The sequence below is a fragment of the Mastigoproctus giganteus genome, chromosome 8, assembly GCF_048544385.1.
Source record: "Mastigoproctus giganteus isolate SK-2022 chromosome 8, ASM4854438v1, whole genome shotgun sequence".
Lineage (NCBI taxonomy): Eukaryota > Metazoa > Arthropoda > Arachnida > Uropygi > Thelyphonidae > Mastigoproctus > Mastigoproctus giganteus.
Window position 1 is genome coordinate 87,182,863 of NC_143582.1, and position 22,433 is coordinate 87,205,295.

Sequence of the window (22,433 nt, forward strand, 5' to 3'; positions counted from 1 at the left end):
AGGAAATGCATAGGTTGTCTGTTTCCTTTTATTTTATTAATTATTTACTTTATTTAATTTTATTATTATTGTTTTATTTTATTATTATTATTTTTTTCTGGTGCAGCATAAGCCTTAGGCTTCCTTGCACCATATGGCCATTACTAATTTCTTATATCATACTTTTTGGGAATTTTTTAATTGTAATATGTTTAAAGGAACGTGGTTCCAGAAAACAGAAGTAGAAGATATAAATGAATAAACATTGAACTCTGTGAGTTTAGAGTTGGACAATGGATGGATGTTAACTGGTTTCAGCATGTGTTCGAATTGGTTTCAAAGAGATTTTCAGGAATTAATGCCAGTTCTAAAGAACAGTTCCCATGGAAGAATCTGTAGAAAAGGCATGCAGCAGAAATTGAATGTCTGTGAGCAGAGTGGAGAGACTGTGTAATTCAACTCACTCATTAACCTGGTTGCCTTCCTCTGAGTGGAGTCTAGAAGTTTGAGAGAGATTATGTGGATTATATTACCCCATATCCACCACCCTAGGATAATATTTCATAGTAGGATGAATTTGAGATTTCTGCAGAGTGAGTAGTTGTTACTTAGAGAATGAAAAAGGAAGCTAAAACTTTTTTCCAGTTCTATTAATCACAGAAAAAATTTAAGAAGTGAAAATTAAGTGCACCAGAAGAGTAACACACTATATTACTGTCTGACCACAATGAGAAGAACTCTGTCAGTCAATCCATCTCCATGGAAATGGAAGAGTTCATTTTTATTTGGGTGTTTTTAGCACTCTTCAGTGGAGGGTTGCAGTAAATGCATACTGTGGCAGAAACAGAACTTTGCAGTAGTAGTACTAGCTGCTTGCATTTACAAATGCACACTTTCCCAAACTGAAATGAACTATTCCATTTTCATGGCTGTAGAATGATTGACAGGACTCTTTTCTATTGTGGTCAGATAGTACTTAGCTTATATTCTCTGTCTCTGTAACATTCCATGCATTTGCTTATGGCAGTACTTTTCCCAGGAATTTTCCAAATGGATGTTTCATTACTTTTAAATTCTAAGATGATTATTTAAGATGTTATGTGATTTTAACTGGAGAGTAATTTAATTAAATTGCTTCTGATTGCTATTTTTCATTATTTTAAAATGAATCTCTCTCTCCCCTTTCCCTACTCCTTTGAACTTGTCACAATTTCAGATATCATATTTTTCCCCCTAAACAGAAAGGTGGAATTTTTACTTTTGGAGCTGGAATGTATGGACAGTTGGGTCATGGTTCTAAATCTAATGAAATACTACCTCGTAGAATATTGGAACTGATGGGAAGTGCTGTAACTCAAGTAGCTTGTGGAAGGTTTGTTTTTTATGTTTCAGAATAATAATCAGTTAATTTTCTGTTAAAGAAAATGATTCAGAACTGATAAGTACAACTTTTGTATGTATTTAGAAATCTTTGTTTATTCATTGACTTTTATGATTACATATTTGAAATGATAATATTAACTATGAAATATTGTGAATCAATGTTGCTAAGAAAGCTTTTATTAAGAATTGATACACTGTGTTTAAAAAGAAACTCAACCTGTAGAAGAAACTGACAACATTTTACTCTGTACTCATTATAAAAAAATGAAAGTGGTGTTCCTAATGTCCTCAATACAGTGTATGTAATGGATCACATCAGGAAACACTTCTGTCTGAATGCAGATTCTAAGTATACCCTTTATATGTGAGTGGTTGTATTTATCTCTTTGTGTAAACTGTTTCCAGTAGCATTTTTGTGATGCTCATTTTTGATCATTTCATTGAAGAGTGCAGACTTTTCCGGAGGGTAGCTGAATCAACACTCTTCTCAGGTGTAGATTAAACTTGAGTGAATCATTATGTGATGTGTGCAGTGAAGAAAACTGTTACTTTTTTACATCATTAGTTAATTAGTAATTAATTGCTTTTTTCTTTTCTCTTTTGCTAATCAAAGGAACTGAAAAATTTTTAATAATAAAATCAAAGCACCTGAAATGTAATATAGTGCATAGATAACCTTACTTGTTTACTTTTTTATGGCGTTTGTTTAACATTGCTGAATAAATTACTGGAAGGGTTATGCATAAGCTTCTGTAATTGAGAATTCCTCAGTAGCAGAAGTTGTAATGTCAGTGGTTTAGAATTGTTATGTCAGGAATGGCAAATCAGACTTTTTTTTTTTTTTTTTTTTTACATTGAATAAAATGAAAGATAATACAAAAAAAAAAAAAAAAAAAAATTGCACAGAATTCGTTTTCTAATTATGAATACCTGAAAAATTAATTCAGGGTGTTTGCACACCATGTGTCCTATTGAACTACTTCCAGTGGGCTGTTTCTTTGTTTGTTTGTTATTTGGTTTTTAGGAGCATTAGCAACTAAGGCCATATTGCTCCGGGATATGCGATGATCATTCCCTGACCTTTCCGCATCCTCCATATTTGGTGGTGGCGGGCTCGAACCCCGGTCTAATCAAGAAGCGTGTGCTGTGCACTGCTGCTCCTTCCCACCTGGCTGTGAAGCATATCATTGGAATTCCCCTGTATAGTGGAATGGAGATGGAGGGGGGGAGAAACGCAGTAGGGTTAACTTGTTTTATTACAAAAAATTTAACATTTTTTGTAATAAAATGTTAAATTTTTTGTAATAAAACAAGTTATTAAAAATAATTCTGGGATTTCAAAGTGGAGTACCACAAGCTTCTCCCCCACATTTGTGGTTTCACTTATGTACAAGTTATATGTTATATATTCTCTTTCTGTGCATCTCTGTTGCTCCAGTTCAGGTAGGAGCATCAGAGGTGCATGGTATTCACTTAGCATGTTGGGTGAGTTGCTTTTGGGAAGGTCAAAGATAATGGTCGGCCACTGCAATTATTGTTGTGTTAGCCTGTAGAATCCCACTGCTGGGCAAAGGCCGGCCTCCCCTGCAATCTTCTCAGTTCTCCAGTCTTCCTTTCCCCAATCTCAGTTCAATGCCAGTCTTGTCCAAGTGGGGCCCATTAGGGATGCTAACTCATCTCTCTGCCTGGTTTTCTACCTTCCTCTATTTCTTTTTCCTTCTCTTGGTAGCCAAACAGTTGTAAGCTTATCCCACAAGTCCTTTCGTTTCCTGGTGCGATGTCCTGCCCACTTCCATTTTAAGGACTTGGATGTCTCGACTGCATCATTGATTTAGTTTTTCGTCTGATAGAAATAGATTTTATTTTGTAATTTTTGGTTAAACCCAGCACACTTCTTTCCATTGCTTGTTGGCATATGCTAAGTTTATTTACTTGTTTTGCTATCAGTGACCATGCTTGGGTTGCATTTGTTAGAGTGAGTAGTATGATTGTTGTATAACCTTCTTTTTAGGCTTGATAGGCAAATCTCTTTTCATTCATTCTTTCATACTCCAATAACTTCTCCAAGGGTTGTTGATTCTGGATTCTATTCTTTGTCCATTCTATATATAACTGCAGTTATATATATATATATCTTTAATTTGAATATATTGGAAAGTATTTATTTACATAGGAATTATTAATATATGTAGACTGCTTTCACAGATGGAGTCCCAAAAATAAAAAATATGAAATTCAGAAAGTTAAGTACATAAAAATTTAAGAAATTTTTCATTTATTGATATAGAATTGTAATTTTTTGTAATTTTTTTTTTTGCCTACAATGTAATATTTTTTCCAGTCAGTTGCTGTCCAATGGAATTGTCTTGCAGGGCAGAAGTGCCTTGGAGGCCACTAATTCAATAATGCTACTCTGTGTTAAGGAACAACAACAAAAAAAAAAAGGGCTAGAAATATGCTGAGTTGGAGCAAAAAAATGTAAAATTCTGTGCAGGTTTGAGGGCGGTTGAACATTGTACAATATTTTTCCATGCTGCCAATTCGGTGAGATCTGCCCCCCCCCCAAAAAAAAAAAATAGTGGTTTTAAGAAGTGCTGCACAAAATGTTACTTCCATAGGATTTTTGCTGCCCAAAGTAACAAGAACAAGGGTGTAATGGAAAGACTAAAAACATGGACAACTTTTTGCCATATGGATTGAGGATGTGAATTAGCAACATAGCCCACTAGGATAATTATGGACAAGGTATCAAATTTACATATATGCATGTAAAGCAAGGAGTTAGTGAAAGTGCAGATGAAAAAGGTTTAACAGTAGTGTTGGACGATTTGATCACTTTAACCCTTTAGTGGTAGTGTCTCTAGTTGCAACAAAAATGGTAGTGCATGATCTGACAGGTCAGTGCACTAGCATTTTTAATTCTTTTTAATTTCTGGAATAAGTTTAAATTTTATCAGAAATTTAAAGGGCTTTTTGTGAATTCTGCTTGGAGTATATGAATATTTCATCTTTTCTTAATAGATTGGAATGCTTATTGTAAGAAATTTTTTTACTTATTAATAAAAAAAAATATTTTTAAAACATTTAAAAATTTAAAAAAATAAAAGGTATACTTTTATTTTCAAAAAAAAAGCAAAACATTAATTCTGCTGAAAATTAAACAAAATGTTTTAGGCACATAAAACAAAGATGAAACGTTTAGTCCCTTCCATTTTTCCATTTTAAAAACCCGTAAACATGGGAAATTTCAAACAATTTCAAATAAATAAATCATTTATTGTTTGCATTTATTGACTTTTTGAATAATATGAAACACAAATAACTGACAATATATATGAGCAGAAGTATAATATTTTAAAAATATATTAGATACTTTACTGTCCATTTTAAAATATCATTGCATTAATAGATCTAATTTTGAAATCTTCGCAGCATGCCAAATTTCAATGTTGCTAACTCTATCCTGAGTAAATATCACCTTTTGTGTTTTCATAGTGTGTGAAAAAAAAAATTATTGCATGCACACTGGATATTGCAAATTATATTTTTTATCTGTTCATTTGAAAGTGCGCATGCGTGTGTGTGTACAGGGTGATTCAGGAGGAATAGTAAATGTTTTGGGAGGTTATAGTATCGATTATTCTGAGTAAAATAGTTCATATAAATATGTGTCCAATTCTCAATGGATACGGAGATACGGCTGTTTGAAACTGGCACGTGCAAAGCCATTATGAAAGCCAATAAATACAAACAATAAATCACTTATTGTTTGTATTTATTGGCTTTTTGAATGATATGAAACTCAAATAACTGACAAATTTTTTACAGTTCATAATAAGTGTTCGAAAATCCCACTGACAACCTCAATGTACTTTGCAGTTCTTGTGGTAATATGACGTGTTGGTCTGACTTCATCTTGGCATTCCTTTATGAAGGCAACAGTATCCAAAATGCGAGCAAGCAAATTGTCTCTTGTATTCACCTTTTATTTGTATATTGGGCTTTTTGTCCATCCCAACAAACAAAATCTAATGGCGTGAGGTCTGGAGAGCTTTGTGGCCAATGAACGGGACCACCGAGGTCATCCATCGTTTGGGGAAAGTTCGATTTAGATATTGTATCACCAGACGGGTATAATGTGCAGGAGCTCCATCATGCTGAAAGTACATTCGTACCAATCCTTGTAGCCAAGGGAACATTCTCCAATAGTACTGAAAATTTGTTTTGTAGAAATTCTAGGTCAGTGGTTTTCAACCTTTTTTTAATAACAGCACACCTAAGTAATTTATTTTATTTTGCGGCACCCCTACTCAATTTTTTGCCTGTTAGATCCGATTCTCTCTCTCTATATATATATAATATTAAAAAATATATATGTTATATGATATGTATTATAATAAATATCATATAACATATATATTTTTTAATATATGTATTAAAAAATATATATGTTATGTATGTGAAATGGATACAAGCCATGCTAATGTAACGTTTGCCATACTGTGGAACCTGATATACGCAAAAATTCTTCGTGTGCTAATAGTAGGACTAGGCTCTACAGAATGAAGAACGTGTTTTATTTCATCCACATTTTGTTCATTTGCATGGGATAGGGTATCCTAGGAAATCCGGTCAATGGAAGAAGGTCATTAATATACAAGAGGAAAAGAGTGGGAGAAAAACAACTGAACTTTGGGGAACATCATTAATGAAAAAGTTAGAAGACAGAGTGCCATCTACCATCACCCATAATGAGCAGTCAGAGAGAAAACTGAATACCCAATTACAAAAATACAGGTGGCAGTCCATAAAGTGGAAGCTTATTTAAAAGTTCTTTACACCAAACATGATCAAAATCCTTTGAAGTGTCCATAGCAACTGATTGAATCTCACCAAATTTATCCATAGATGGATAACATAAGCCAGAATATCACCAGGCACTGATGGAATCCATACTGGTGATTGTTGGTCAGATGGAAGGTTTCTAGATAGTGTAAGAGTTGGCGGTTAATTGATTTCTACATTACTTCAGAAAGAGTTGAAGTAAGTGCAATGGGACAATAATTGGATGGCAGGATTTGTCAACTTTTTTAGGAACTGGTTGGATTTCCAAGCAGAAGGAAAAAACACCTTTGGAATAAGGGATTGAAAAAAGACAACACAGGACAGGAGTAAGTTCAGGAGCACAGATTTCGAGAACAAGTGGAGATATACCATTAGGACCTGGAACTTTCTTAGCATCAAGATTGATCAAAAGTCTTCTGATATCCTTTTGACAGAAGACCACAGTAGGCATTGATTGAAGTGCATTAGCATTAGTAGAGGCATTTGATGCAAGAAAGCAAGCTTATGCAGCATCAGCCAAAAAAAAAAAAAAAAAAAAAAAACCCACTTCCACTTCACCCCTCTGTTCGTTCAAAATACCTGTCCAGCTGAGCCTTAAACTTATTTAGGCTATCAACCTCCACCACAAGGGATGGAAGTCTGTTCCACCAATCAACCACCCGCTGGGAAATTTCCGCACGTCTATCCTACATCTGTCTTTCCTCAATTTGAATTTATGCCCCCTCAGGTGATTTTTCTGAGCTAGAGGAAGAATCCCATCAGCATTGAGCATGCTTAAACCATTCAAGGCTTTATACACCTCTATCAGATCACCTCGCTGGTGCCTAGTCTCCAGACACTGTAATTTGCAAAACTTAAGCCTTTCTTCGTAAGAGCACCCCATTGTTCCATTCACTAATCTTGTTGCCCTTCTCTGTACTCGTTCCAGCAGCTCTACATCCTTCTTGAAATGAGGCCTCCAGACCTGTATACAGTACTCTAGGTGTGGCCTGACCATTGCCTTATACAATGGAATAATCACCTCCTTATCCCTGCTGGAAAAATTCCTGTATATTGCAGCCCGTCTGCACTGCTCAGAGAACTTCATATCTGCCTGCACAACCACCCCCAAGTCCCTTTCATTCTCTACCACTGTCAGTGTAGTACCACAGAGTTGATACGTTGCTCTGGGGTTGCTGTTTCCCATGTGTAGTACTTTACATTTGTCAATGTTAAACTTCATTTGCCACCTCTCAGCCCATCTGCTCAACCTTTCCAGATCCTGTTGCAGCAGCATAGTGTCAGTAGTGTCCTTGACAACCCTGCCAACCTTTGTATCATCTGCAAACTTGGACATTAAGCTTGATATACCATCATCAATATCATTTATAAATACAGAAAACAATAATGGACCCAACACTGAGCCCTGAGGAACTCCACTAATAACATTAGTCCACGATGAGCAGTGTCCATTGATTACCACTCTCTGTCTTCTCCCCCTCAACCACCCCTTTATCCATAGCAGCAATTTGCCTCCAATGTCACACTGCTCCAATTTGTGTAGCAGTCTTCCATGTGCAACAGTATCAAAAGCCTTTCTAAGATCCAAGTATATAATATCAAAGTTATTCCCTGCATCCAGTTCTTTTGTGACTGCATCATAGTATCCAATCAAGTTGGTCAGGCAAGACTTCCCCTTAACAAAACCATGCTGTGTCTGAGCTATAACTGAAGTCTTGTCTAAATGATCCTGCAGTGCTTCTTTAACCAGTGCCTCCATTAATTTTCCTGGAACAGAAGTTAAGCTCACAGGTCTATAATTACTTGTGTCAGCCTTTGATCCTCCTTTGTGAATTGCGGTCACATTTGCACATTTCCAGTCTATGGGTACCTCCCCTGAGTCCAAGGAAGCTCTCATAATTATGGCTAAGGGTTTGCTTACTTCCTTTGCTGCCTCCTTTAATATAACTGGATAGATCCCATCCACCCCGGGTGCCTTTCTTGTGTTTATCATCAACAGTTTCTCCTCCACTTTACTCCCAGTTATTTCAAGATTCTGTAGCTTACTGCTAGAGTTGAATACACCTGTGGCATTCCCCTTGCTGAATAACTCCTCATGTGTGAATGTCGATGCAAAATATTCATTTAGTTTGTTAGCTACCTGAGCAGGATCATCAACAGTTGACCCATCAATATCAAGTGGACCAATCTGATTCATCCCCTTCCTTCTAGAGTTTACATAAGTAAAGAACTCTTTGCTGTTTTTCTTTGCATCGCTTGCCAAGGATTTCTCGTAATCTGCCTTCGCCTGCCTAACCTCCTTTGTAACTTGGTTGCATATCAACTTGTATCTATCATAGGCTTCTGTGTCATGTGTTAATTTGTAAGTATCCCATGCATTTTTCTTCTCTGCCATATGCCTCATTAGTTCATCTGACATCCATTTTGGCCTAAACCCTGAAAAGTATTTCTTAGTTGGTATGTAAAGCCTAGTAGCTTCCAAGATAAGTTCTTTGAATGCTTCCCATTTTGAATTTGCTGTTGGTAACATCATCAGTTGGTCCCACTGTATAGAATTTAAATACTGTCTCAGTCTATCGTAGTCGCCTTTACGGAAGCAATAACCCTTCCCTTTACCCCTAATGGTAGTTACCTCTTTGAGTAAATCCCACTTCAGCACACTGTGATCACTGCCACCTAGTGGTTCATTTATCTGCAGATTGTTAATGCATGAAGACTCACTGCTGATAATCAAATCAAGAGTATTACTCCCTGTAGTTGCCTCCCGAACATGCTGATGTAGAAAACAATCATCCAATAAATCCACAAAAGCCCTGCTAGTGTGTGAGTAACCAGGCCCCAAATTCCAGTCAATATCTGGGAAATTAAAATCTCCCATTATAAGACTCTCTGATTTACTGGCCCACTCTATTTCCCTGTACAGTTCCTTATTATACTCATCAGAGTCATTAGGCCTATAGCACACTCCTACTCTCAATTTTGATCTCCCAATGCTTATGTCACACCAAACTGACTCAACACTGCACTGTCCGGCGATGTCGACTGGCTTCCCTTCCTTGGTTTTTATGTGTTTCTTAACTAATAGCATAACCCCTCCCCCCCTTCCTATCCTGTCTATCCTTTCTGTAGACGTTGTACTCCCCAAATTGCAGTTCTGCATCCCTTATATCTGTGTGACACCACGTCTCTGATATCCCAACAATATCTGCCTTTGATGTTTTGAGCAATACCTCAAATTCATCAAATTTATTTACTAAACTCCTAGCATTGGTGTACACGCAAGTATACCTGCACCTGTTTCTATTCTTAGCTACCCTAACACAACCCATGTGTTTACTTGTACCGCAATGGCTCCCAGCAGTCTCTGAAATATCATGCATCTTGTTTTTCAGGCTTCTGCTCATTCTAATAGAAGCAGTGCAAGAATCTCTTTCACCTCTGCCAGTGGCTACTGTCAATCTATTGGTGTTTGTCTCCCCCCAAGCTAGCAGTTTTCCGACCCACCTAACACTGCCTCGATAGCATCAGCAAATATTCTTGCACTCTTTCTATTTAAGTGTATCCCATCCCAGTAGAAGCAATCTCTCTTGTTAAGAAGTACAGTCCAGGCTGAAAAAAATTCTACCCCTTGAGCCTTGCACAATCTTTCCAGGGCCGAATTGATCGACAAGGCTCTCATCATATACTCCCTCCTATCGTGTCTGGGCAGAATTTCAGACACTTTCAAATTCAACCCTAATTCTCGGCTTTTGGGGATGGTTGGGTTGGTTTGGAGACGGTATTGGAGATGGTTTATCACAATCATCAATACACGAGTTGGAAACAAAATAGGATACTAGTGAGTGAGATTTATCTTTGGCTCAAGTGGCAATAGAACTATCTGGTTTTGACAGAGGTGGGAACAGAGATATGCAAAAGTTTTGGCCAAATACCTTTGACAAGAGACCAGAATGCTTGGCTACCATTTGGACAAGAAGCAAGTTTTCTACTTTTAGCCTGTTTGAAATCTAGTTAGAACTGATTAATAATTGCTTTACAATTGTTTGAGTGTTAGTGTATGCAGAAAATTAAACTCAAGATTTGGAAACAAGCCAATTACGATATGTAAAATTCTTCTCTTGAACAGCGTTAGCACATTTATTGGAAAATCAATGTTTGTATAAAGAATGAAATTTTAAGGTGAAGTGTGGAATAAAGGATTTCATCCCTACAAGGATAATTTCACTGACATCATCCGAGCATACATTGACATCAGAAGATTTGAAACAGTAATCTAACAAAGGAAAATAAGAAACAATATCTCGCAGCTCCTCTCATTTTGGATTTTTGTAATGCCAATCAATGTGAGGTTGATTGGCATTACAAAGTCCATGAGAGGAAGACTCCATTGGAGAAAATACCATCACCAAGTTGTGATCTAAGAAGCTAGAGGACCACTCCTCTGAACCGCATACTTAGAAGAGTTTTTTATGAGAAAAAGATCAAATGTGTTGGCTGCGTGTTTAGGATTGTCTGGTATTCTGGTAGATTATTCATCTACCAGATTGTTCAATTAGTAAAGCTAGATCATTAATAATTGGAAAAGCCTCAGTATCTCAGCCAGCTGGGTCAGCGTAACTAGAAAACGGAAGCCATTTGGAGTTGTAAAATCACTAAGGAAAATTACCTCACTATTAGGAAAGTTGGACTGGAGAAAGTCAAGTTTCAAAGAGAGGAAGTCAAAGTGTTCCAAGTGATTAGTTGATTTGGGAGAACAATAGAGGCAACAGATGAATTTGAAACAATGTGATAGAGATTTTAAGCCAGAGAAGATAAAAAGTCTCTGACAGGGAATATCAGTATGGACATATTCACAACTATTACCTTTGAAGCAAAAGGAATCATACAGCGAATAATTCGGACATTTGAGATGAGCAGTGGTTGAATCAACCAATAACTGGGATTCTGTCAGAAAAAGTACATGGGGTTTGACAGAATCACAGTTATCGGTGAATTGTGAAACTAATAGAACAAACTAATCTGCGAAAAGATCTAAACCTACTAAACCTTTCCTAGTTCTTTTCACAAATATACGTGGTCTCAGTTCTAATCTCAATGTCCACTTCCACTTACAGTCTGACAAGACATAACATGACCTTGACAATGCTCCTCGCACGCACACACACACTGCTCAGACTCCCTCCAGTTACTATCTGGAGAATAGAGGCATAGTGTATAGTGTTATTTGTAATGCAGCTCTGGGGGTTTCCTCTGACTCTGTGTCAAGCAATGTGATGAATGCAAAACTTGGTAAGGTGCCTCCATACCCAGGTGGGAAGGAGCAACAGTGCGTAGCACACGCTTCTTGATTAGACCGGGGTTCTAGCCCGTCACCACCAAATATGGAGGATGCGGAAAGGTCAGGGAATGACCACTGCATATTCCCAGAGCAATATGGCCTTAGTTGCTAATGCTCCTAAAAACCAAACAACAAACAAACAAAACTTGGTAAAAGCAGGATTTATGTAGTTTAGTGTGTGTTCATTCGTGAACAACACACACACACACACACACACACGTACACACACACTAAATTACTGTTAGTATGGGTTATGTTGGTTGTGTTGTTCATCTGCATCTTAGCTTAGAGGCTTGTGTTTTCATACAGAATCCTCAAGTTACTGTCCAGCCCCACGAGGAGGTGGGCTGGGCAGTAGGGAACATGAAGCACTGGTAGGGTGAACTTTGTGGTCGCCAAGGCTACAGACAAGGAGAGCTCAGTAAAAAAAAGAGAAAAAAAAAGTGAAAGAAGGTAGTATCAGGGAGATAGGATGTGGGAGGGGGTTAAAATGGTTGAAAGGGGGGCAGTGAAGGGATCACCAGGTTGGGTGCCCATCCTGCTCTGAGGGTGGGTGGCGATAGTTGGCAGTGGGGTGACCCACTAGGCAAAGGGGGTTGCCACGGTGGTGGGGGGGAGAGAGAGAGAGAGAGAGAGAGAGAACAACCAACCCAGGTGGTAGGAGTGAAGGATCATAGGGAAAGGGATCTGTATGTTGGAGCACTTGTGTGGTCCTCTTCCCCAAACTGGTCAGGGTTAATTCCTACTGACTAGTGTCAGCCTCCCACACCACACCAGCTAGGTAGCCATGGCATGGTGTCTGCTTGGATGGGCAGGGGGCCGGTCCACATGTCCACCAGTCATCTGGAAGGAATAGAGGAAGATAGGCAATTTTTTCCACTCATAATCCTCATTTACTCTCTGCTCTCATTTTGATTTTATAATTTTTGTTTCTTTCTTTTCTTTTATTTTTTTCTTTTTTCACACATCCATCCTCTTTAACTTAATAACTAATTTTAAGTAAAGATCGATTGCAAGAAATAAGATTAGGGGTTAGTAATTAGATTGAGCATTATTTAGTTTGTTCTTTTGCAATCCCATACACACTCTCAGTTATTCTTCTGGCATTCATTTCATTTATTCATCTCTTTCTTTCTGCACTGTTCTCCAACTTACTGTTATTTTTTTGGTTAAAGTGCAGCCTCAGCTGCTGCTGCATATCTTGTAGGCCAGGGGAGAGTGTGATGTGTATTGGTTTTGTTAGTTTTGAGTTCAATTCGAGTTAGTATGTTTAAACTGAAAGCTTATTAACTGTGCATTCATTCCTTCACTCACTCCCATTTATCCTTATACTCATTCACTCTCTCATGCTCCCTTACTGGGCCACTCTCTTTCATGAAAATTAGCATTTATTCCCTTTTTTACCTATTTCACTTTATCACTTTCATTCAGTGCCCAGCACACATACAATTCTTTCACTCTCATGCATTCTTTCATTTCACTTACCCTTCTTTCATTCTAAATTGCATCCCCATGCAACCAGCTTACTAATATTATTCAGCCCAGTTGCATTTCTGGCTGCCTGTGCATCTCTCTCTCTCTATTTCATAATTATTTAGTAGGTGTGGGGATCCCCAGTTCCCTACTCATGGCAGGGCAATTCTGGGGCCCCCCTGTCAGCCTTGATTTGTCTAATTAGGTTTTCTTTCAGAGTGCTCGATACAGCTGCCGTGTCAGATTTACATGTCATCATCTGGGCGTGGTGGGTGACAGGCACTTTAGCTATAAATTATTGGTTGGCTGTTGGGGAGGCTGTATGGGCTGTCTCTGTAGGTTACACCTTATTTCAAATACTTTTTGCGGGAATGAAATTTCCCATGTTAGTTATTGAATATATAGGCAACTTATATTAAAAACAGCATCTTCCTACTGATGTTTTATCAAGGTCAGGGTACGAACATTTTGATACTCCCCTCGTATACCCTTATTTATTATCTATTTATCCAAAAAACCCTCATAGCTTTACATCCAGTTATGCAAAAATATCCAATAGCTTCTTTTTCCAGATTTTCAATCTTTTCTTTTCTTTTTCCAATTATGCAAAAAACTCTCAAAGCTGACAGTGGTTACAATTAATTGCTGCCCCTCTACAATCTATGAATCCCATTGAGATGGATGGAATATATATATATATATATATATATATATATTTTTTTTTTTTTTTGTTTGTTCACTCCTTTTTACAACCACAGATTGTGTTTCTTAGAGAATGGTTGGCTTTTTTACCCCCTCTGCCCTGTTGGAAACTAGGTTTCAGAAACAAAACATGCAAACACTATAAATTTCATGCATTTTAAATAGTAAGTAGCAACTGTACTTTTATAGTAAGTACAGTACAGGCAGTTCTTGTTTTTCATTATAGTTAACTCATATTCAATCATATAGTCATATTATAGTTATTATAATAACTCAGTCATATTATACTTAATTCTCTCTATAATGAATTATTCTGACACCTTTTTTCTCTATATTGAGAATAGGTCATAAAAAACTTTAGTGTAAAGTGCAAGTAAAAGAAAAGCAATCAGCTTGGATATAAAGAAAGAGTCATATAAATGTATGAAAATGGAATTCGCATTATGGAGATAGTGATCGTGTTTAACTTTGCTCGGAGTTTGCTTGCAATAGCCGTTAAGAGAATGGATGAAATACTTGAGGAAATTTGGCATGTCATGCAATATTACTGAAATTGACAAGATTTTGTTTATCTAGAGTCATGATCAGGTTCAGAAGCATCCCCTTACATTCTGATATTGCCGAGCTGATAGTGTTTTATGAAATGATTAAACCACCGTTTAATTGCTTTAACTTTCTCTACCTGTTGATGTTGCAACATCACACCCTTTAACAGTTTTGTAAACACTTAAAGCTTTAGCCTTCATCACTGTCAAACTGAAAGGAACTGAGGTTGCTAATGCAGCCATTTCAGTGGTTGGCTTATTTCCTAAACAGCTGAAAAAGGTCATTGAAGAGGGAGGGACATATTCAAAGCAAGTTTTGAATGTTGATGAGACAGGACTATTCTGCTGGAAGATGCCTTTCAAAAACTACATGCTCAAAATGAGAAATCTGTAGCTGGATACAAAACTGCTAAGGATAGATTAACCCCTCTTTTGCTAATAGGCAATGCAGCAAGAGACATAATAGTTAAACCTCTACTCATATACTAAACTGAAAATCAACAGGCATTAAGACTGAAAGGTATGCTTCCAGTAATTTGGTAATCAATTGCAAGGATTGGGTGATTGCTTCACATTTTTATTCATTGGCTCACTGAGCATTTTGTGTCTTCTGTTAAAGATTGATGCAGGTGAATAATCAGGAATTTAAGGCATTGCTGCTCCTTGATAACACCCTTGGACATCCTCACTATCTCAGTGATCTTGATCCCAACTTGATTTTACCTTTCAATATCACCTCCATCATGCAGCCCATGACCACAGAGTTTTTGTTGCTTCCGAACACATGAAGAGGACATTTATGAAGGCAAGTGCAGAAACTAATGGATCAAATGCACTTACCTTAGGGAAATTCTGGAGAAAATTTAATGTCCTGTAGGAGTGAAGATTACTGTATAAACATGATCTGTTATCAAGGAAAAAATATGAATAGGCATTCATATTTGATGACTTGATGTCAGAGACGGAGAGGGAAATATAGAGTATGGACAAAAGTATGTTCCGTTTTTATAAATGAATTCTAAAATGTCAAATGCAATCAGAAATGGGTGGGGGGATGAAATTGTTGTACCAATGGCCAGGGATACTAAACTTAGAAGAACAGCTTCAAGATGTGAAAGAACTTCACTTGTCATGCTGAAGAATTGTTCAGGAGCATGAAGATTTTAAATGGCATGGATTGAAAAATAGCATGCTACCAACAAATAATATGTGAGAGGAAAAGGAAGGCCAGGCAAATGACCTTGAATTCCTACTTTAAGAAATACTCCTGCTGATATTAAATCCTCTAGTGATTCATATGATAGTACAAAAATATGAACTCTACCATTTAATTCAACTGACACAATAAATATTCATTTATTAATTGTTTTCAATATCTATAATGTTTTTAATATTAATAAATTTGTTCTTATTCTGATTTTTTCTTTATTTTGTTGTTATGCATTATTTCAAGAATGAATAAACAAATTTTCTTTCTTTAGAATGAGATGTTCATTAGAACATTAGAACGTTCATTCTCCTTTTTTATGACTGGTATTCTGAAATCAGTTAATTTTTCCTGTATCACGCTTTAATATAGGACTGATGTAGCCGAGTGGTCAGGAGCACAAACCCTATGACCGCTAAATATGATTAACATTTGCATTGATTGATTTATTATAAACTCCACTGACCTGGTTGTCTTGCAGGAGTATAAACAAAAACATTATTATAAAAGGCCTGATGTAGCTGAGTGGTCAGATCACGAGTGCAATAGCACATGCTCTTTGAGTGGTCCAGGGTTCAAGCCCGTGACTGCTAAATACGATTAACATTTTTATTGATTGATTATTGTAAACTCCACTGACCTGGTAGTCGTGCCAGAGTATAAACAAGATTAGGGCTTACAATACCAAGATCCCAGGATCCTGAATACTGGAATTGCAGTAATTTTTTTCTGGTATTCAAATACCAGTATTGATACAAAAATACTGGTTTTTCAGTACTAATTTAAAAAATAATTGTTTATGATTTATTCACTTAAAGTTTATAAAATCGAAAACAATAAATCATTAATATTACTGAATTAGCAACTGATGCATTGTTTTACACAATACAAGGCAACCCGAAGACGTCATGAAACTGAGATCTGGTTTACTAGCCACTTGGTTGCACACCAAAGAGAAGTAAATATTGCATGTTAATGAATAATTTCAGAGATTGTTGTATTATAAAAATCTAAAAATATTTTTCTGTTAGCGAGGTAGTTTTATAACAACAGTTTACTCTTCATGCTTGAAAGATTTTTTGAGTTGAGGTATTGTGTATGGAAAGCTTTAATTGATTTAGAGTCAATTACAGGTAGTTCCCGCTTTACGAGTTTTAGCTTTAAGAGTTCCTGGGTTTACAAGTTCTTTTTTTTTAAATATCAAGTATCAACAGAATCGAAAATATGAACATTAATTGCAGTAAATAAATGCTAAACATTCATAAATATGGCATTTCAAGCTACGCGCATAGCTATACAGTACATTACTACTATTGTGTGTGTGTGTGCATGCATTTATTTGTTTAGGTAGAGATAAGGAGGGAGGTCCAACTCTTAAAGAATTTTGGAAAAAATTCCATATTTTAGATGCAATCAAAATAATAAAATGAGCCTGGGACAAAATTACAGAGAAGAACATGATGTTTGAAATAAATTCTGTCATAATTTTATTGACGATTTTGAAGGATTTCAAGAACCAATACAGATCATACAAAATGAAATAGAAGCAGTTGTTAATATTGCTAAACAATTGCAGCTTGAAGTTTTTACAATTAACGTCACTGATCTGCTTTCTTGATACATGAGCTCTCCACATAGTGGGGAGCTCACAAATCAAGACCACCTTGAAATGGCAAAATGTGAAGAAGCTGAGGAAAAAGAAGATTTAACAGATGAAACTCCTGTTTGTTCCTTCACTCTCAAGAGACTTGACAAAACTTTTCAACACATAGAAAAAGCATTTGAGATTTTCGAGTCACACAATTCAAATTTTAAGCGCACGAGAAAAGTTGCTACAGATTTAAAAAATGCTTATGCATGCTATTGTGAAATTTCTAAAGAAAATAGAAGACTGTCTTGGAAACACATGACTCTTGAAGCATTTGAAAACAAATCATTTTGCTTCCAACAATCCAATGAGTTCCAAGCCGTCAACAAGTGTGCATTTAGTCGATGATGATGAATAAGAAATATTCTTTAACATTTGTATGACATAAATAATTTCTTTATTATTATAATTTGCTTGATTTTAAAGGCTATGTTTTCATTTCTTTGGATAAATGAATCATTGTTTAAGCATAAACTATTGTTTTGTTAAACTTTATTAAGCAATACTATGGTCAAGTTTCGTTGTTGGGAACACAACCTGTTTTTAACATTATGTCTATGGGAAAAAATTCCCACTTTACAAGCCCGCGCTAGGAATGAATTAACTCGTAAAGTCAGGAACTACCTGTATTAATTTCTGTGAGGATGAATTTAATTTATTATCTGCGGCTATATCTACACTAATGCCTATAAAGTTAGCAGTAGATGTGTTGTGCCACAAAGAGCAAATCTTTTAACTGCAGATCCTGCCATAAAATTTATAATGAAAACTCTTGGCAATCAAAATTCTGAAATAGCTATAGCGCTGTGGCATTGAAACTCCGTATTTCACAGAGGCGTACAAATTTATCACAGGTTCTTCAGTATTTGCAAATCAGGACACAAGATGATAGCAAATCATTTCCCAGACTCATTAAAGATGCTGCAGTGAAAATTATGCTTCACTTAATAAAATGTCTTCTCCTTCAGAAAATGATGAACATAATTCAACCTTAGAAGATCAACATGGAACAGAACACCAGTGTTCCGCAAATTCTTTCCAAAATAAGAAATTGTCTGACTCTCAAGAGATAATCATTAAAAGATAAACCTGAGTCGGCAATTAATGAAAGACTCAACTGTTCCTGCTAAAAAAAAGTTCAAAGCCTAGAAATAGGGTTAAAAAGGAATTAACATGTTTTGAAGATGAGGGAATAAGGGGATAAACCTGCAACTCGCCTCTGACTATTTCAGTACAATCGTCCAGTATAGAATCCGAAAGGGCTTTTTCTGCCGCAAATTAGTTATGTACCAAAATTAGATCCAGTTTAAATGATAAGAGTATTGATTGCTTATGTTTCTTAAGAACTTACTTTATTCGGACAGGTAGTGTGGATGCTTAAACATAACTAAAAGTTGGTTGCAGTATCATTATGTATCTTTTTGTTTTTAGAATAACTGTGTTTTTAATAATTTTTTGTCAGAATATTTATTATTATAATAAAAGTTTGATTTAAAACATGAATGCAAGTAATGACTTGTTTTTTATTTACTTTATTCCACCTAATTGTCATCAAAATTTATTGAGAAAAATGTTTGTTTTTGGAATACCAGTATCCCAGTTTCATAAATGAAAAACACCGAAATACTGGTATTAAGATTTTGACTGATATTGTGAGCCCTACACAGGACTGCCTGTATAGGGCTCACTTTAATAATCAGAATAAAGAGTAATGATGATATTTAATGAAATGAATGTTTTTATTTCTTCAAACAGGCTTCTGGGGTTGGGTAAATTCATATTGTGATTTTAAATGTTTCTCACTAACCACTTATAAAATAAAACACGGAAACTGGAATTTTGAAAACTATGTGTTTATTACTATATATTTACAATTAAAATAACTTTACAACTAAAAAGGATAAAATACACAAAATATATATATATATACATCGAATAAAATACATTAAAATACTGGGTTAAGAGCGATAAAACCGACCGTAGCTTTCGAGGGCTCCTGCCTTCTTCCTCAGCGATAGCTTCCTGTACTGCAGTGCATCTTAAGTACCAGCAGGTTTACAGTCTAAATCACGTGTTCTATTCTCCTATGTACTAGGACCGGAAGTGGCTCGGGAGCACGTCATATGAAATCGTTCATCCCTTCTGAGGATTGTAGCCTCAAAGAGGGGATGAATCCGCAAACCTTTGTCTCTATTAATGTTCTCTGTCGAATTAATCCGCAAACTCTTGAACCACTTGCGGTCCCAGAACCTATGCGCCCGATCAGTGATGATAGCTTCGTCCGGGGAGATCTGGTGTTGCTTCTCCCAAAAATGTTCGGCCATGGCAGACTTGCCATAATCTGCATTCTTTATTGCCCTTGTGTGCTTCCCCAGACGTTCTTTGAGATGGCCCTTTGTTTCCCATACATAACATTCCCCCATCGCCAATATGGCTGCCGTTGTGAACAGACGTGTGTTTCATCGCTCCGCGAAATTTCAGTTTAAAAAATGTGTTTTACTTCCATCAGTGCCATGAAATGTATCCTCACTTGAAGACAGACTGGACTGGATTCCACTGGTGAGAAACTTTTGCCTATATATTGGGAATTTGGTCAGGTTGAAGCGTTATTTATCTGTATCCTTTGTTGCCAGACCGCATGGTCACCATGTCGCTGACAACATGTGTGAGGGGAGAAGACAGAGAGTGGTAATCAATGGACACTGCTCATCGTGGACTGATGTTATTAGTGGAGTCCCTCAGGGCTCAGTGTTGGGTCCATTATTGTTTTCTGTATTTATAAATGATATTGATGATGGTATATCGGGCTTAATGTCCAAGTTTGCAGACGATACAAAGGTTGGCAGGGTTGTCAAGGACACTACTGACACTATGCTGCTGCAACAGGATCTGGAAAGGTTGAGCAGATGGGCTGAGAGGTGGCAAATGAAGTTTAACATTGAGAAATGTAAAGTACTACACATGGGAAACAGCAACCCCAGAGCAACGTATCAACTCTGTGGTACTACACTGACAGTGGTAGAGAATGAAAGGGACTTGGGGGTGGTTGTGCAGGCAGATATGAAGTTCTCTGAGCAGTGCAGACGGGCTGCAAGAGCAGCTCATGGAGTATTGTCAATGATATACAGGAATTTTTCCAGCAGGGATAAGGAGGTGATTATTCCATTGTATAAGGCGATGGTCAGGCCACACCTAGAGTACTGTATACAGGTCTGGAGGCCTCATTTCAAGAAGGATGTAGAGCTGCTGGAACGAGTACAGAGAAGGGCAACAAGATTAGTGAATGGAACAAAGGGGTGCTCTTATGAAGAAAGGCTTAAGTTTTGCAAATTACAGTGTCTGGAGACTAGGCACCAGCGAGGTGATCTGATAGAGGTGTATAAAGCCTTGAATGGTTTAAGCATGCTCAATGCTGATGGGATTCTTCCTCTAGCTCAGAAAAATCACCTGAGAGGGCATAAATTCAAATTGAGGAAAGACAGATGTAGGATAGACGTGCGGAAATTTGCCTTTAGCCAGCGGGTGGTTGGTTGGTGGAACAGACTTCCATCCCTTGTGGTGGAGGTTGATAGCCTAAATAAGTTTAAGGCTCAGCTGGACAGGTATTTTGAACGAACAGAGGGGTGAAGTGGAAGTGGTTTTTTTTTTTTTTTTGGCTGATGCTGCATAAGCTTGCTTTCTTGCATCAAATGCCTCTACTAATGCTAATGCTAAAACAGGGCTATAGAGAGGCTGCCGATATAACTCGGCGGCCGCGTTTCCACCTGACACCTTGACTGGGGAGGTGCCCCAACTAGTGCAAACTGAGCAGTTGTTGTGCTCTATCAATCTGTGCCTTTACCGAATAATATCACCAAAGAAATATGACTTTAATGTGTCCCCCCCACCATAAACTCTCCATGGAGAGAGAGAGAGAGGCTATCTTCGCACCTGTGCTTCTACCAGAAATCTGAATGCCATGAACGTCTTCGCCGCTACTAGATATCCCGCTGGGAAAGTAGTCCCGTCCTTTTAGGAGAATCTATATATCCGGCGTTTCCCTCCCCTGCTCCAAGTGCTGTGGGGAGACCCAAAACTTCCGCAGTCCACTGTGTGCCTTCAAATACACCCACGAACTTGTGGTTGGCATCAATCGCCATCATTTTTAACAAACCATCTAACCCCAACATTGTGAACCCGATTAACCGAACAGTCCCGGTAATCCGGAATCCACGGATATGGAGGGGAAAGACAAGCACAAACACTCCCTGACAGAGACACAAGATGATGATCCCATCATTATTGATCAACTGGAGGATATAGAGGACACCCGACCTGGGACCCCCCCCCCCCCAACCAAGCGAAAATCCGCAAGCGATTGGTTCCCAAACCGGAACGCGAAACACGATCTCGGGTTGAAACAAAGGAACAGCCAGAAGCCAATGCATCGCAAAAAGAAAGAAATGATGAAAAACAACAAGAACTATGCCTGGACCATACCATACCAGAAGGCTCCGTATACGAGAAAACTCTCTTTCTGAAAACGGCCCTCGAAACCATTTTTAAGGAGAATCCCAGTAGGATATCGTCTGGCCTGAGATCACAGATTGTCACCATCTTTCACAAGATGGAGACAATCCTGCATGACACACATGTTGAAAACGAGAGAGCCGTCACACGGCTACACGCCTACATCGAATGCGGGGCAAGACAAATGCCACAGCGCGCCCCGACATATTCAGAAGCGCTGAGGACGCCAACGGAAACGCAACAGACAACGCACCAGAAGAGGAAGACGCTCCTACCAACACCAAACTTGGTGATACTTAGACCGAAACAAACAGGAAAAATTCCCACAAGCGAAGACCTCAAAGCAAAAGTAATAAATAACATGAAGGAGGACTTGAAGCTAACACGAATAAAAGGGATGAGAAAGATGAGAGACGTAGGACTGGTAATAGAGACAGAGACGAGGCTTGAAATCCAGATCATCATTGAAAACCCCAAGATTGAAGCCCTTGGATTAACGGCCCAGCTGCCCAAAAGGAAGGGACCAAATATATTAATTTATGACGTTAGCCCAGAAATTACAGCCACCCAGATAGCTGAAGAACTTTACCACAGAAACCTCCAACGCGAGATCCTGGACAAGCAGCCGCAAGAAGTTATAACACCAAAGTTCCACATAGAGGCGAGAGGAGGCTTAAAAAACAGCTGGTGTGTGGAACTAATCCTGGAAGCTTGGCAAGTCCTAAAGGACAAGGGTCTACGTAGAATGGGGAAGCTATCATTTTCGTGAGCGGGTGGCAGTACCGAAATGCTTTAGATGTTGTA

The 22,433-nt window shown here is 37.6% G+C and overlaps 1 protein-coding gene across 1 annotated transcript in view; it reads left to right on the forward strand.

Annotated features, from left to right (window-relative positions):
• Herc4 (HECT and RLD domain containing E3 ubiquitin ligase 4) overlaps window positions 1-22,433 on the forward strand; it is a 768,218-nt gene that overhangs the window by 223,679 nt on the left and 522,106 nt on the right. The window contains exon 7 of the mRNA XM_090378812.1: window positions 1,221-1,351. Within this exon, the coding sequence (XP_090234938.1) occupies window positions 1,221-1,351 (131 nt within the window). The remainder of the gene's footprint in view (window positions 1-1,220; window positions 1,352-22,433) is intronic.